The sequence below is a fragment of the Gopherus evgoodei genome, chromosome 7, assembly GCF_007399415.2.
Source record: "Gopherus evgoodei ecotype Sinaloan lineage chromosome 7, rGopEvg1_v1.p, whole genome shotgun sequence".
In the NCBI taxonomy this organism is placed as follows: Eukaryota; Metazoa; Chordata; order Testudines; family Testudinidae; genus Gopherus; species Gopherus evgoodei.
This window is the reverse complement of record NC_044328.1, coordinates 105,435,525-105,453,070: the sequence shown is the minus strand read 5'-3', so window position 1 is coordinate 105,453,070 and position 17,546 is coordinate 105,435,525. Positions and strand designations below refer to the sequence as shown.

Sequence of the window (17,546 nt, the reverse complement as noted above, 5' to 3'; positions counted from 1 at the left end):
AGACACTTACCAGCGCTTTTCTTGACCTCCGTGGAATAAGCAGGTATCCCAGCATACCTGAGGAAGCCTCTGGTAATCAAACAGGTCTCCTTCCCCGGTTTGCTCTCGCGTTCCCCGAACCCCCGAGCAAGCAGGTCTCCTTCCCTGCGGTTTGCAGGGGGGTTCGGGGAACGCGAGAGCAAACCGCGGCGAAGCTGGTCTCCTTCCCCGGTTTGCTCTTGCGTTCCCCGAACCCCCCTTGAAGCCGCCCAACAGCGCTGCAGTGTGGCCACATCTAACACCACTTGCAGCGCTGGTTGCTGTAAGTGTGGCCACTCTGCAGCGCTGGCCCTATACAGCTGTACTAATACAGCTGTAACAACCAGCGCTGCAAAACTGTAGATGTAGACATACCCTGAGCGACATCAGAGTGAATGGGGTGACTGAGGTTCAAGACAGAAATACAGTCAGACAAGAAAGGGTAAAAGGTCAAGGACCAAAACCAGTTATGTAGTGCGAACATTTTGCGGGAGACCCTTGTTAAAAAGTCCCCCTTACTTTGTGATAAATCTATACCCTAGGGGCTCGTGTGCTCACAAAGAAGGGTCAGGAACTGGTATTAGCTGTTTCATTTACACAAAAATGCTTTCTCAGCCACAAATGAGGACACCACATTGCTCGACCATCCAACTCCTATTAGGTGTACTTTGTTAGAAATGTTTCTACTTTGTTCCTAAACGCTTACTGCATATATTGCATTGTTTAACTTGTGAACTCTAAAACAGAAGGTGAGGACAGAGACTCTGTAGTGAGGTTTGGGGGTATTCTCCCACTGGATGTATTTTCAAAGTTTCAGGTACTATGTGTCATCTTATGCATTGCAAAGGGAAAAAAACACATTTATAACTTCCAAGCCCAGTGAGTCAGAATGAGAGCCACTTAGCGAAGGGAATCTCCTCCTACTTTATTTGTACAGTACCTAATACATTGGGACCCCTCTTCTGATTGGCATCCCCGTGTACTACCATAATACAATTAGTAATAATACTTACATTTTTGTCAGATCTAGCAGTTTGCAGAGAAATCACTCTAACCTGCCATTCAATTTGGTAACAGAATTTTAATGTGGGTCACTTAGAATCCTCTATGGGCTAGCCTTCTTCAATCTATCACTGAACTAACCCTTTTGGGACACCTTAGAGGAGAGAGATGCTTATTAGCATTTTGAAGGCAGTTGACAGTATAACTGTGTCACCTATCAATACTGATGTAGCTTGGATATCCCTTGCATGCCATGGCATATGATCTTATAATTTCTGAGGGGCAACATTTCCTATAGTGACCGGCAGCCCTTTTTGTTCTGTATAGGACCTTTTTTAACAGTAGAAGATGTCTATCTCTAAGTGTAGCTGCTGTGTAGGGCCTGAATGAATTCAGTGTAAAGTCATCTACTGACTTCAGTGGACTCTTGATCAGGCCCATAATGATCACTTTTGTGTATGCAATAGGCCCACTCTGAAAATATTTTAAGCAGAGGCAGTGCACTGGTGAATATGCACAAATTTCAAGTGGCTAACTTATAAATAAAATGGAGTATATGTGCAGCATTGGACATGGCAGTGCTCACCTAGAATGAGCGTTAAACTGCAAGTCTTCCAACCAGCTTCTAAACAGTGCCACAGGCAAATTTTGACTATATGAAGGCTTTATAAAAACATTGAAATTGATTACCATATTATGCAGTAAGAGTACTATATGTAGAAAAGAGCCTCAGTGACGTTACTATGCTGTTTTATTCTAGAAAACAAATATGCCCCTTTGGCCTTTTGTAATATAAATAGTTTAGCTCAAGAGTAACTAGATTTTTTTTCCTTCATCTTGTTACAAACACAATTCTTGTCTTCTCTGGAATCTTTTATTGGTTTTCTCTGAAGCTGTTACAAACAGCAGTACAAATTTTTAACAAAAGTAAGCTGTAGTTGTACATTTTTCAAAATATTTGTTTAGTACTTAATGTAGCACAGTTGATCCTCAAGGCACTGGACAGATAAAAATTCATCTGCACAACACTCCTGTGAGGTAAGGGAGTACTATTATCCTTGTCTTACAGATGGGGAAACCAAGATTAAATGACGTGCATCAGATCACAAGACAAATAAATGGCAAAGCCAGAACTGGAAAACAGGAATTCCTGGCTGCACCCCTCATTAATTAAGTTTGACACTGCTCTGCCCGTCATTTAAACTTTGTTTTAATTGAAATTAGATGAAGTTTATTTGGGCATTTTTTATAAATATAAAAATAACTCTTTGTAAAGAGAGTGCACCACTTTCTTATGGGAGGGAGGTTGATGGGCAGAGCTTAGGCTCAGAGATAGTGGGTCGGTCAATCTGAGGCTCATTACTACGGAAGAGGGACTAAAATAGCTTTTGGAAAGACCTGTTGGCATGAGGGATGCTTGTTCTCTCCCCACGCAATTACTGTCCTCCTTTTCCAGGATCTTCTAGCTTCCTCTGCAAGTCCTTATACCTTCTGTCCTGTAACAATATTCTTAGACCCAGATATCCTGGTACTGGACCCAGATGTATTTGTATTCAGGATCTTTTATAACTGCTGCCTTCTTTAAGGATTCCAGATCCATGATTTTCGAGATGCTGATGGGGCAACAGCTCCTATAGGATGGGGCCTAGTCCCTGGTGGTGAAGGAATGATGATGTGTTTCAACCCCTGCCCTGCCACTGATTTGTTTTCTTCTGCTTAAGCTGTTCCTCCACCTCTTTTACCCAGCTAATCAACCTTCCTCTGTAGCTCTCCACACCATCCTTTATAACAGCGATTCTCAACAAGGAGTCTGGGGGCCCACGAGCAGGTACCACAGGTCCACCAAGCAGGGCCAGTGTTAGACTCACTGAAGCCCAGGGCAGAAAGCCGAAGGCCCGTCATGCGGGGCTGAAGCCCAGAGCCCCAAGCCCTGTCACCTGTGGCTGAAGCTGAAACCTGAGCATCTTATCTTTGCAGGCCTCCCCTGTGGTGTGGGGGCACTGGGCCATTGCCCTGCTTGCTGCTCCCTTGCACCGACCCTGGATTTTATATGCAGAAAAACAGTAATTGTGGCGGGGCTGTGGAGTTTTTAATAACATATTGAGGAGAGCCTCAGAAAGAAAAACTTTGAGAACCCCTGCTGTGTAACACCGTACTCAAGTTCAGCTGACTCTGGATTATTGCAATTTACTGATTCATTATATGTGAACACTAACACTAATAGGTAGCAGGTTTAAAACAAACAAGGATATAATTCTTCACCAAATGCACAACCAACCTGTCAAACTCATTTCCATGGGATGATCTGAAAGTCAAAAGTATAACGAGGTTAAAAAAGAATTTAGATAAGTTCATGGAGGAAAGATCCATCAATAGCTATTAACGAAGATTGTCAGGGATTCAATCTCATGCTCCAGGTGTCCTTAAACCTCCAACTGCCAGAAGCTGGGACTGCTCAACAGCAGATGGATCATTCCAAATCGTCCTGTTGTGTTGTTTTCCTCTGAAGCATCTGGCCACTGTCAGTGACAGGATACTGTGCTAGATGAACGATTGGTCTGACCCAGTATGGCTATTTCTATCCTCTTATGAGAGGATAACAGACCTACTACTACCACAAGCTGGTGGGGGGGGTTTCAAGTGGTGCTAACCAGTGGTTTTGTAGGAAAGAACCAGAGTTCCTTCTATCAGAGATACTCCATGGGTGCAGTTTAGCTGATAATCAAGGCATCTGTGTCCATGCATCATATGGATTAATTACATTGTGAGTTCAATCTCTCCTCTTGGTCTCCCTCTCCTTTTCTTGGCAGTGCTTTCAGGTTGATATATTTCCTATGATTTTGGATGGATTTTTGTAGGCAATTAAGAATAGGTTCCTAATAGCTGTAACAATATCTCAGGCTGCATTTATAGTACATACTCTCCCCCACCCCCTGCTTCCTACAGCTCTACAAGAGTTAACACTACTTAAATTTGGAATATTTCTAAGCTATCGGGAGGCAAAGTAAATCTTCTGCAGCTAATAAAAATATACCAAAAGTGGGCTCTCAAGGCTCAGGAAACCACTGAGAGTTCTATGCTTGATCCAAGGATTCCCATTGGTTACTGAGAGTACATCTATACTAGAAATGCTACAGTAGCACTGCTATAGTATAATGCTTGTGACAGGAGGGGTTCTTCTGTTGCTGTAGTAAATGCACCTCTGAGAAGCGGGGACCTATGTTGATGAATTATTTTGTCAACCTAGTGTCTACACCAGGGCTTAGGTCAGTTTAACTACTGTATGTCTCTCGGGGGTGTAAATTTTTCGCTCACCAGCTCAACTTAGCTACGTTGACCTAACTTTGTAGTGCAGATCAGCCCTGAGAATTGTATGGGTTAGAACATCCAATCAATCAATGCTTCTGTTGTTGTGGAGCTCATTTTCCAGTTCTGCTGCCTAGATAGGGCCCTAGAGTTAGCTTATCTGCTCTTACTGATTGAAGAGTTAATTCTGTTTTCACAAGGAACAGCTACTTTTAAATTTCTAAACCAGCATAAACACTGCCTAGGCATGACTTAATTTACTGTTAGGTGAAATATTTGCTGTACTGAGAGAGAACCTATTGTACTGTGTGAGTGTGTTTAATTTTGGTGAAGGTTAAGTATTTGTAATATCCTGTGGACCAGAACTTGAATGTGGTTTTCTGCTGAACTCCAGAATGTTTATTAGAACTTTTTAATCGTGGTCCAATTTAACCAGTAGCCGACTAATCATAATTTTGGGCTTTCTGCCATGACAAATGTTGACATACTCTTATAATGTTGACTAAAAACTAATAACGTTTAAAGTAAATGGGTATGGAAACCTTGCCAGAAATATAGTGTCTGAAACAGATTGGTTCTGTTTTATTTTACTGGCAACACTTGTGGATTGTGTTTGAAACAAAGACACTGCACTGTTTCAGCTTTTAGAGACACGGTTAACCCTTTTGAGGCTAATTTGTTTTCCAGAATTAAACCCTTTACCAGTAATGAATGCTGCGCTGTCAAGGAGTTAATACTTTGAACATCTACTTTACTGGATTTACATAGGTAAAGGGGGTAGGATAAAAAGGAATTTGTGTATTTTTGAGCATGTGACAAGAAAAACACAACAAAAACTGATGTGGGTTTGTATAGAATTTTCTTTTTATTTCAAAGATTGACAGATCCAGAAGTATTCTGGACTGTAACTGTGTCAATACTACTAATTCCACTTTCCCATGATATATTGACTAAGAAGCATAGTTAATGGATCCACGCCAATTTCATTTATTTTGTTTGCTAAGAGCTTCATTTGCAACCTTTTCTGATGAAGGTTTTGGGAAGATGTTTATATTTTAAAATGCTGAGTTTCTTTAGAAAGTTTCTATTATCACTATTGCTTGGAGGCTGAATTGAAACTTTTTGTGAATTTATAAAGAACATGCTAAATCGGACAAATTTAAACAATGTGGTGGTGACAGTGTTGCAGGTTGCCATAGACAAAGGTATAAATGACTCCTCAGGGGATTGTTTGGGCTTGTTTTGTTAAATTCAACACCAGGCATGTAACGCACAGTCCCCTTGTTGAAGTTGCTGATAAGGGGTGCAGGAAGTCGAGTGGAAAAACAATTGTGATCAGTTCATGTACACTAAGACTTTAATTGTTAGAAGGTAAAAATTACTACATTGTCTAAAAGAGCACATCAAAATAAATTTCAGAATTAGGTAGCAAGTCAAACAGAGCCCTATTGTATGGCACCGGGTCATATACTATATGGGCTTTCTGGCATATATTATCCAGGTCATTGCTTCTGTCATTCTGCAGACAATATGGGTGGTGGAGCGAGGTTCTACTAAGAAAACTTAACTTAAAACTGACCTTTACTAGAGTGCTTTACTCAACAGTGTGTGGAAATTAGGAGGTTGTGGGGTGCCTGCTTTAATGAGACAGTATAGAAAACTAACCAGTATTATGCAATAGATTTAACTCAATTTGACCAGCAGGCTCTCACTTTGAACTTTGGGGAATTCCTGTTCTTTAAATAAACTAATAAGAGAGTCCCTTTGCATTGTGGTTGAGTTGAATGACAGCAAGGGCTCTTGGCCCCTGCTTCAGACTTTTCTACCCCACATATCGGACTACTGCATGCTGTCTTGTTGAGTGAAGAGCAAACAATAATATCAGCTTAGAACTCAGTAAATTGCAAGAATGTAAGAGCTCTATTCTCTGAGGTGCAAAGCATCCTCAACTTTAATTGGCTTCAGTAGGGATTGAGTGCTCAGCAAACCACAGGATAGGGTCCTAGATATTAAGGCTCGGGGTTTTTAAGCGGGGGCCTGTGTATAATATGATTATGCAGATTAAAAAATAGATGTATAACTTACTTTTTGGTTAAGATGCCACATAATTTCAAAATTACCATTTTCTAGCTTATGATGCAGTGGAAGAAAGAGCAGAAAGGACTGAGACACTATTTGGGAGAAAACTGACAGAAGGGCTGCATGAGGAGATGGCTGCCATCTGGGGCTCCTTGGCTCCACATGAGTGAATCTGCATGATAGGTGCATTCCCCAGGCACCCAAAAGCAGAATGCTGATCTTATGAGGTGTAAGCGCTCTCTATGGCTATTACTTCCCCTTCCTGTGCAGCAGTCTTAAAACTACCCTGGGTTTTAGTAAATCAAGGCTTATTTTTAGAGGAAGTGAGTCATATTAAAACAAAAGCTATGAGGTATAATACATAAGTACCATTGGGTACTTACAGTGAAGAAGCAAAGTTTTATAATTCTAGAGTACTCCTCTCTTCCAGCTTGTTTATTTCTTCCTCACAATATGATGTGGTATCTCAGAACCAAACTCAGCTGACTCCCTAGTATGAGCACATGCTATCCAGAATTTACTGACCGTGTCTAGATTAGACTAGTTTTCACCATCATCTGTATGTCTTGAAGCAGCAGGGAGGTTACTCTGCAAATTGAAAGTTGCAATGAAGTTTATAGTCACAAAATGGCATTCTCAAACCATGGCATTCCCAATTTGACTCAGGCATAGTCCCAAACTCACATTTGTGTGCAAAAAAACTTATTTTCTTGTTTTAAAGAAAGTTCCAATGCAATAAGATTATCAACTTCAAATTCCTTCTTTAAACCTAATGCAGAGATGGAGACCCTGCATTTATTTTCCAAAGTCTCTGACACTGCAATTGAATTACTGTCTCGGAGTGAGTCCTGCAAACACTGCAGATGTGTGTTGATTTGATTTTATTCTTAAATTTGTTTGTATGAGCCCTTTCAATTTGTTCTACAGATTCTAATAATTTAGATTTTGATAAAAATCTATACTACCCATTTAGTTTAACCCACTTTGCTATCAGAACTAAATGCAATAGGTAAAATGGATCAGTGTGATGGGAGGAATAAGACCTCAAAGAACAAACCCACATATATGTGACTAGTCAGCTTATTGTGACTCCAGTGGCTACTGTAGTAGGTTCTGACAATGACTTCTGGCTCTTTTACAGCTGGCAGCTGTAGCCATATCCTATCCTTCTTGTGGTTGCAGCAGCCCCTAGAGGAGGCAACTAGGTTGATTTCTTCTCCTTAATGTCTATGTTTACAGACAGGTAACCTCTGCAGTACAGAAACTAGTGAAAATATTTTGCCTCCTGAGCAGTTTGGATATAAGAATGAAGATTGCCACATAGCAACCCTCACAATCCCCTGCAGAATAGTGAAATGGTTTATTTTAAAAAGGTTAAGGAACCTGTTTCTAGTTCTTCCCTCTCCTCTTGCTGGAACCGTAAAATAACTCCTGCAACCCTATGTGGGGAAAAAGAAGTGTTCAGATAGGGTTAGAGCTGTTCAGGGATGGAGCAGGATTTCACACCTTTTCTCTTCTTCATTTTCCCCTATCTTCCAAAAAGGATGGTGATTTCCCTTCTTTTTCACAGAATAATTTTCGCCAGGGTTACTTGCTGCTATGCATCAATTTACATGGCTGTTTGAGGTTATGAACCCCCAACAGTTGAGAAAATTAGGTACAGGATTGAGCCCTTCACCTGCAGTCTTTCTGTAGCCATTAATAAACTGTAGATGCAGACAAACACTGAGTATATAAAAAATTCAAAGTGGGTCTAGACCTTTTTTTTTTTTTTCCCTGTTTATCAACTGGTCTCAGACTTTGCTCAAAGAGGGTAATTCAAGTTTCACTCTCAGTGGTCCTGAAGAAGACACTTAAGAGAGACAGTGGAATATGAATTTACTTGCTTTGTAACAAAATGTACCCTCCTTAGGGATTCTTAATGGGCATCACAATATCATTGTTAAAATCTTAGTATTTGTTGTTGGTTGCATTTAAATTTTAAGATTGAAAGTGTGTGTGTGTGTGTGTGTGTGTGTGTGTGTGTGTGTGAGAGAGAGAGAGAGAGATTTGTTAATATGCACAGAGATTAATAGACAGTTCTAATAGAAAATCAAATTCCAATTAAAAATCTAACTTTCAAGCAGGTTACACTGTGATATAATGTAGGGCCAAATTACATCTCTTTACTCCAGAGCTGACTTTGGGCCATTATATCAGAAACATAATTCCAGTTTGACCAAAGACCACATACAGAGCAGCAAAGATGCCAAACCTGTGGAAAATGGTACAGCAATAGGGGAGAGGAGAATCCTCTCTCAGGGGTCCCCTTTGTCTTTCTTGCTGTCCTGATTCCTCAGTCTGCATAGTTCTAAATATGAGATTCTAGTAGCATTAGAGATAACACATGCCCAAGTAATCTCTGCTGCTAGGTATACAGTAGCACTCACTTCGCCTTGGGACTTCAGTGTCCTTTCACTGCATTGCAGTATGATTAATGACAGTCTTTTTACTATGGGAAGCTAGTGGACTGGCATTATGAATTTAAAAAATAAACAAAACAGCTGATGATGGAGGTGCAAGTCAGATGAGAATTCTAGTCAAAGCTGAAAGATTCTGTAGTGTGTTCAGTATGCCAGTCGTGCTGCAGTGACGTAAAAAAAATGCTCCTTCAAAAAAGCTGTGTCAAAGAGATGGTTGCTGGAAAGGAAAGAATCTGAATGGCACCTTCATGATGAAGATAAGAGTGCAGGCTGAATTTTTTTTTAATTTTGGTGCTGAAGTGATTGTAGCACCACATTCCATATCTGGGGAAATTGATTATTTTTTGCAGGGGAGGGGGGTTGTTAATTTGGTCCTGCGTTTCACAAGATGTTTATGGAGTTGCCGCTCTGCCTGCTGAGAAATAAATTATTTGCTAGTTCTCATCTTTCTTCTCTGTAGCTGTGCTAATGAAACAGAATATTGCTGACCAGTAATGAAAATCGTGAGTTACTACTTCTGGGATTTTTTTAAATACCAGGAAGGATGGGAAATCCACATCTCTAAAAGGATTAATATCTCTGAGCAAAAGAATAATATGAAATGGTACATTCTCCTAAGGATTTGTCTAGAAAACTGGAGGTAGAGGATGCCTACACAAACTTTATAAACATGGCTGAAAAAGAAAGATGAACTGCTATAGGATATACTTAAAAAACCCATCCAATATCATATTTTAACTTCACTTGGAAGGTCTGGCTCTTTTTCTGTCAAAAGTAGCCTTTCGCATGTGCTGTTCAAGATCCATTAAATGTCAGATGGAGGTTAGCAAGCCAAGGGTAACTTCTGTTTCTACATATTTGTAATCTTTCCTTGTATTGCACTTATTGTTTATATTTTCATTTTTTGTATGCAAAACAAATGGAATATTATACTTCACAAAAGCAGGCATTCTATAGGTTAAAAATTGTGTGAGGGAAGAAAAGTATTAGTTTTTACAGTAGATATTTGTTGAAAAGTTTTTTTATTTCATTTAAATATATACTGTGTGTACACATCTATATGAATATGCACATGCATGCATATTTACATGTAAATACAAACACATGACACAAACTGTTTTTTGTTTTAATTTGTACTTTTTTAGAATAATCAAATGCAGAACTACATACTTACAATGACAGAGCAAAAACAATGGAGTTGGAATTTTTTGTATTTGTACATGTTCCCTTCAATGACAAGTCATCAAAATATGCATTAGCTGCAGAGCACTTTTCAGTTTGAGGGGTGCTCCCCGCAAACAGACCATTTTAAAAGGAGTATCTCAGTAGAAGGATGCTATATATGGAGAGAGCTCTTTCTTGTGCCTTTTGGTCTTTCCTGGTCATGCCACTACTTCTGCCTACTACATGATATTTCAGCCATTGCTCAGATCTGTATGCACCAAGCAAAGGTAATCTGTCATTGCCAGCATTATAAACTAGAATTATTTGTTTACAACCAGAGCTGTGTGTCTATGTTGCTCATATCAGAAAATTAACAAAACTAGCATAAACGTTTTTCTGATGCCTTTTTCATGTTTTCTCTCTCTCTCTCTCTCTTCCCTGCCCCCCCCCCCCACCTTCCCTTTTCTTTAAACTACAGGAGCCTAGTAACAAACGGGTCAAGCCTCTTTCTAGAGTTACATCACTAGCAAGCCTCATTCCTCCTGTGCGGGCAACCCCGTTAAAGCGGTTCAGTCAAACACTTCAGGTAAAGATAATATATTTCTGTGTTTAATGTTCAGATCTGCATTTCAATAAGAGATGCACAGGTATGCTATCACATGCTTTCTAGGGGTTGTGCTTTTCAAAATTCATTTTGTGTATATGTATGCATATCTGAGTATCTCGCAAATCTTTATGGAAAAAATGGAAAACTTTTTTCCCCAACATAAGGGGGCAGTGGTAATGGACAGTGTAAACCTCAGTAGTGGCAAGTGACACAGTTATAACAGCACCAGAGCATTTCCATCATTCACCACCATAATAATCTTTCTGACATAGAATGCTTGTTTCTTGTGAAATCTTTAAGAAACAAACTGCAACTATATATCCATTCTTCATGTTATGACAGAGATAAAGAAACCAGTATATAAATAATGTGCGTAGCTCAGTTGCTCGAGAAGGTATGTTTAATATATCTTTTGACTCTTGAAGGTGTGAGTTTTAGAGAGAGATTTAAAAGGGTGCCATATGCTCAGGCACCTTTGACATACTTTTAAATGACATTTTAAAGTGGAGCAGTACAGTTTAAGATAATCTATTTGCATGTAATATTGCTGAATCCTCACTACTAATAGTGAACTTTGACCTCCAGTGGACAAAAAGTCTGGCGATCAGATGGAAAATAGAGCCAACATTCAAAGAATATGTCAAAGCTGAATATTTGAAATAATTAAAAAGCAATCAAATAACAATGCAATTCAAATTTACATTTTATTCTGAAGATATTCTGCCTTGTTTGTAGGGGTCTCAAACTTACAAGTGCATCATATAGAATATGAGATGCTTGGAGACTCATGTAGGACTTGATCCTACAGAATATTGCATGTCCCCTGCAAGAGGCTGCGTACCTTAATTTCAGTGACTTCAGGAGGAGCTGAGGCAATTGAGCATCTCGTAGTGGGCATTCAGTGCTTAGCAGGATTGTGCCATTTCCCCCCACTAATATAATAGGTGTTTGAGAAAGTAGATTTAAAATCTACACTGAGTTATAGAACAAGCTTAAGCTCGCTGAAGAGTGAGAATGAATAAAATATCTTTATTTTAGTAAGAAATAATATCTGTTAAAAAAGGTAAATTAATCATGACTCTACTGCAGCTATGAGTTAATTTTATTTTATTTCTACATGGAGGTTCTTCTGACAAATACTTAAACAGAGTAATGAGCCATGAAAATATGTTTTTCTGCAGTAAGTTTATCTAGGAAGCAGACATGCCAGCATTTGGTTAGCAATATATCTGGTATTCCTTAAATATGTTGTTGAAAGAGCATAGCTCTGCATACAAAAGCAACCTTTATGGATATGGGGGATAGGCAAGATGTTTGAACTCACCTCAGTGTGTTTGATCCAATAGGTATACTGTAGTGTGATTAGAGAAGAGATGTCTGTAGTCCCTTGGGCATATAAATCTCTTCCACAGGCTACCTCTAAGAAAAATTTGGTCTGATCCTAAAAGAAGGGCTAAATTATCAGGAGTATGGAAAGTAAATTAGGTTTTGGCAAGATTTTATTTCTGAGGCTGGCACTTCCCTTTTCAGAACCTTTAATGGTTGTTGTGCTCGGTTAAGTACTCATACGATTGGTTCCCTGGGGCTGCATTTGAGACGGACTTGTGCTATATAATACTGTATTTATAAGGTATAATTTAGACTTCAAGAGATTAAATTCTGTTTTCATGAATATATATACAGCTTCCCTTGATTTTTAGTTTGAGTTGTGTGCATGTATTTGATAGATTTTGACAAAGCTGTGTAGGTTTTTGTGTTATGGTCTTAGCACTGGGAAAAAAAATCTTTATTTTTTTTTATGTTGATTTTAAAAAAATAACTTTGCAGTAGATTAAAATATAAGATGCTTAAGGGATGCAGTTATTCAAACCACCTTCCCTAGGGAACTACGTGGTTTGAAAATTCTGTAAAGGGGCATGGACCTTTTTATTCTCCGGGTAATAGATCTAAATCCATCTCAGGTAAATTGTAACTGGAATATATATTACTTATTTGGCTGAGCACTAGCTCTTGCAAAAAGAGCTGGAATTATTAAATCCTTTTTCTCATGATTGGTTTTGCATGGATGCCACCTCTTTCGCAGTTGGTCCTAAAAGTCTCTGTTAGCAGTTTCAGGTGAGGCCAACAACAGAATGGGCAAGAAGATTACTTTCTCACACTCAGAGGTGGTCCCTTAGGAAAATGGTTAGAGGCACATCAGTGAACCGATGTCAGGAAACTTGCACTACCATTGCTATACTTGTTCTGTTCAACCATATGTGGTGATATTAATCTCTAGGGTTGTCAATTAAAAAACACCACCCAAATCCTCGGGTGCCCGTATATCTGCTTAGTGAAGTGACTGCCACTCCATCTAGAGAGAGAGATTCTCTTCAATGTATTTTTTTTTAATTTAATTTTCTAGTCCTTGGGTGTTAAATACACCATAAGGGTGTGTTCAAGATGTTGAGGTTTTCCACATGGCAGAATCATCAATACATTGTAGCTAGATTGCTAGTGTACCTCAGTCCAGAAGGATTTTTTATTTTGCACAAATTAACAATGGATTATTTGCTTCCATAACATGACAGAAACCACCAACAACAAAGAACTTTGAAAACGCAGATCACTGCAACTGTTGCTATAAACGTTTAGAAAAATTTTGAATTTTCTATGGAAATTTTTTAACAAAACTTTCATATTTTGACAGGGTCAGGCCAGATGGCTACAGGAGAGTGATCCTATTGGTATCCAGGAAGTGGGCGGGCAAAGCCTGCCCACTGCTAAAGGACCTCCCCCCAGCCTAAGGGGAGGATCCACAGGTCTGTGATACCAAATAATTACGTGGGACAACCAATGAAAAAAACAGAATTGGGAATGGGGTCATAGGGCTAATCAAAGGGAACCTGATGGGGAAGGCAGATATATTAGACCCAGGGAAAGGGGACCTACTTAACCTGGGGAAGGTAACAGGGAAGGTTCCAGAACAATCAGGAGCTTTCTGGAAACAAGGCAGACAGGCTGATTAGAACACCTACAGCCAATCAAGAAGCTGCTAGAATCAATTAAGGCAGGCTAATCAGGGCACCTGGGTTTAAAAAGGAGCTCACTTCAGTTTGTGGAGTGCGTGTGAGGAGCTGGGAGCAAGAGGTGCAAGGAGGTGAGAGTGAGAGGGTGTGCTGCTGGAGGACTGAGGAGTACAAGCGTTATCAGACACCAGGAGGAAGGTCCTGTGGTGAGGATAAAGAAGGTGTTTGGAGGACGCCATGGGGAAGTAACCCAGGGAGTTGTAGCTGTCATGCAGCTGTTACAGGAGGCAGTATAGACAGCTGCAATCCACAGGGCCCTGGGCTGGAACCTGGAGTAGAGGGCGGGCCTGGATTCCCCCCAAACCTCCCAACTCCTGATCAGACACAGGAGGACTTGACCTGGACTGTGAGTTCCACCAGAGGGGAAGATCTCTGAGGCGAGCAAATCCGCCAATAAGCGCAGGACCGACCAAGGTAGAGGGGGAACTTTGTCACAATATACAATCCTTTTTGAAAGGAAGAAATATGTAAAATTGGAGAAAATCCATAGGGTATGACTTCCCCAAGCTCCACATGTGGAATTTCCATTTATATTATTGGATTTTCCACATGCAGATTCAGTGAGAACATGCTCTAAGTCTGAGGACAGTACAGTGCTGCTTTTTAGATGTATTCTTAGCTACTCCAGAAATTTGTTGGTATTTTTAATAGATTTGATTTTTTGTTTCTTATTTCTCAATATTATTTTGCAAATGGTTTATCAGCATTTTCCACAAAAGAAGCATGTAGTAATGAGTTCAGTTCTTTTTCCTGCTACTCATATTTGCTGTGTTTCTGCTTCCTCCCACACTGTAGACTGGATGATGATAAAAATACAGCATTGGTTTCATTTTGTCCATGTTAGTTACCTTTTTTTGTACATCAGCAAAGTGCTCAGTAATGAGCTGGTACATTTATCCATCTACTGGTATCCATTTATCCATTTGACACAAATGTTTGTTCCTTCAATCTGTATTATCAATCTAGATAACTACAGAGATTTGTTTTTCAGCTCCTAAATTTAATCCCATTCACAGCTCTGTCCTTCACTTTACAAACTGGGAATGAGATCAAATAGTACTCAAACATAACTTTAACTAGAACTGAGGACAGAGGTTAACTCTGCCTCCCTTCCACTGCAACTTGTGACTTCATCAATATATCCTGATTCAATACGCATGTAACATTATGAAGTTAAATAGGGACTCTGAATGATTCTTATCTTACTTCAGACGCCAAGACAGTTTCTCAAGAGGCCTGAAGGGAAATCGCTGCCTCTTTTTTTTTTTTTTTTTTTTTTTTTTTTTTTAAGATCTCAATGTTAGGATTTTGATCTAGAGACCACAGCAAACCATTTACTGTGTGATGAACTCAGATCAGACAGTTTGTCAGTTTCAAGATCTAACATCAGCACTTCTATTAAACCCTTTTAAAGTTCACAGACATTTTGCCTGAGAGAAGTGCTACAGTCACATAAGTGAGGTCAACAGAAATCTAGGATTAGCTTTTAGTAAAAACATCAATTCTTTATTATTAAGGCCAAGTTTTGTCACGGATATTTTTAGTAGAAGTCAGGGACAGGTCACAGGAAATAAACAAAAATTCACGGCAGCCCGTGACCTGTCCCTGACTCTCACTAAAAATATCCTTGACAAAAGATGGGTTCAGCACCCACTGCTGCTGGGGCTTCCAGGTACACCACCATGAGGTGCGTGGAAGCTCCAGGGTTCCCCTGCCCCTGGGGGTGGAGTGCTGTGGAGTCACCAGGCAGCTGGTAGCTGCAGAGTCACCCAGCTGCTGGCCATGGCTGCAGCTGTGTCTAGGCAGCTGTGAGGAATCCCCGCTGAGGCGGGGCAGCTGCAAGGGCAGGGCTGGTTGGGAGCTCTAGCCCCAGGGCAGAAAATGTCAGGGAGGTCAATGGAAGTCACAGATTCTGTGACTCCGTGACACAATCGTAGCCTTACTTCTTATAATATGAAACTAATTGCACTTTGAACTGGAGATACCGGTGGAGTACTTAAATTTGGTTCTTACCGGTTCCAGTTAGCCAGTGTGGCTTTGGAACAGCATAGCAGGTCTTCAGGACTGCTGGCTCCCCCTACAGCATCTACTGTTCCTCCCCACACTAGAGAACAGATACCTAGAGAAAAAGCTTAAAAAATTCTAACATTCTGCCCTCTGCATCACAGTGCTTAACTTGTTTTTAAACTATTTCTGCATGGATACAAATAATGTTATGAATTGATTATATTAATCTTTACACTTTTCACAATGAGGATAAATCCTGTCTTTAGCACACAGCCTGAGTAAAGGAGCTGTGCACTGGGAGAGGAATGGATGGAAGAAATACTGCCATTCCATAGTGCAGAGTAGTGTAAAGCCACTCCTCCAGGGTGCAGTAGACCTGATGGTTGGTGAATTGTGGATCCAGTAGCTGTACTCCGTTTCAACTTTGACCAGGCAATTTGCATGTGCAAATAATCTGATTTGCATGCACAGTCTCAATTATTGCAAGTATAAATTAATCATGCAATATACTTTAAATTTTTAAATAAAGCAAGCCTAGCACCTGATTTTCCGGTTTGCAACATATTTTTTAATAATTCAATTAAAACTCAGTCTTTTCACTGAAAGATCTCATGAGATTATTTTTGTTTGTTTTTTTTAAACAGGAACCAGAGTTAACTTTAAAGACAAGACTATATTTCCACAATATGTCGTCTGACTCTTGGAAAAAGTATATTGCATTTACTAATGTTAAGGAAGGTATTGACTGTTACATACTTTACTGAGGTCTTGCTCAGGAGAAATTCAGCTATTGAAATTCAGCTAACTGTTGAATGTGCTGCCTTCAACCAGGAAACAAGAGTAACATTTACTATGTTAAAACTGCTCTTACTCAAGGCAAAAGAAAGATGATTATGCTATATAAAATAGTTGTTTACACCTTTTGTGGTTTTATCTTTTAAACAATCTGGAGTATTTCAAGCACTCTAGAAGTAGGTTATGAAAAAGAATATCCATAGAATTGTCATTGTTGTAGTGATATTAATGAGGGGTCAGTTGAAAATAAGCAATGTTAAGGACTATGTATCAATTTTTAGTTTGGACTCTTGTTGAAAAAGTGCAACTTGTTTTGCATTTTGTCAAAACATACTTTTAAAAAAAAAGTCAGGCAAATGGAACGTTCCAACTTTCAAGTTTGACTTCAGGCAGATTCTTTCTTCAGTGGTTGCTATGAGGTTTAGGATCAGCTACTCCACTGAGATAGAGATAGCTGTCACACATCATCTAGCCTTGGTTGTTCCAAAAATAGCATCTGGTAAATTATATAAAATTTGAAAGATAACATTCCTTGATATGACAACAGGTTAACACAAGTTGGGTTTAACATGTCACATTTAAATGCTAAGAAGTAAGGCAGTGCAAAATGGTTGGAAAGAGGTACGACCCATCAGAAACACTTAGAGGATATGAGCCTTAAGCTAAACTTTGTTGATGATTACATTGCTCCCCCTATCGTTCCAGCTATTAACACATTTCCTTCTTTTCAGGTGTACATCCATTTCACACACTTCTGTGTGACTTAATTTGGGCTTCCTATCTCTAAAGATATAATTGAAAAAAACATTGTGTGTGCCAACTGAAGGGCTTCTTTGTGTACGAAAATGCCTTTGGGTAGGAAGGGTATTAATTCTGTCAAATGGAAGCCACAATCATCCGTTTCATTTGAATTCATTTTTCAGTAACTTCCCTTTTTTTCCACTCTTGTGCTAACTAATTTAAAATATGCAAGCTGTAAATGTTACCTTATTAATAACTCTACTTCATGTTTTAACCCCCATACTGCCTATGACCAGG

At 39.5% G+C, this 17,546-nt stretch overlaps 1 protein-coding gene across 4 annotated transcripts in view; it reads left to right on the top strand.

Moving 5' to 3' along the window:
- ARHGEF3 (Rho guanine nucleotide exchange factor 3) overlaps positions 1-17,546 on the top strand; it is a 261,653-nt gene that overhangs the window by 213,093 nt on the left and 31,014 nt on the right. For 3 of the 4 annotated variants that reach the window (XM_030568685.1, XM_030568683.1, XM_030568682.1), the window contains one exon: positions 10,510-10,617. In XM_030568685.1, coding sequence (XP_030424545.1) covers positions 10,510-10,617 — 108 coding nt within the window. Of the gene's footprint in view, positions 1-9,098; positions 9,167-10,509; positions 10,618-17,546 lie in introns of those variants that run through there. The other variant, XM_030568684.1, reaches the window with a different exon arrangement.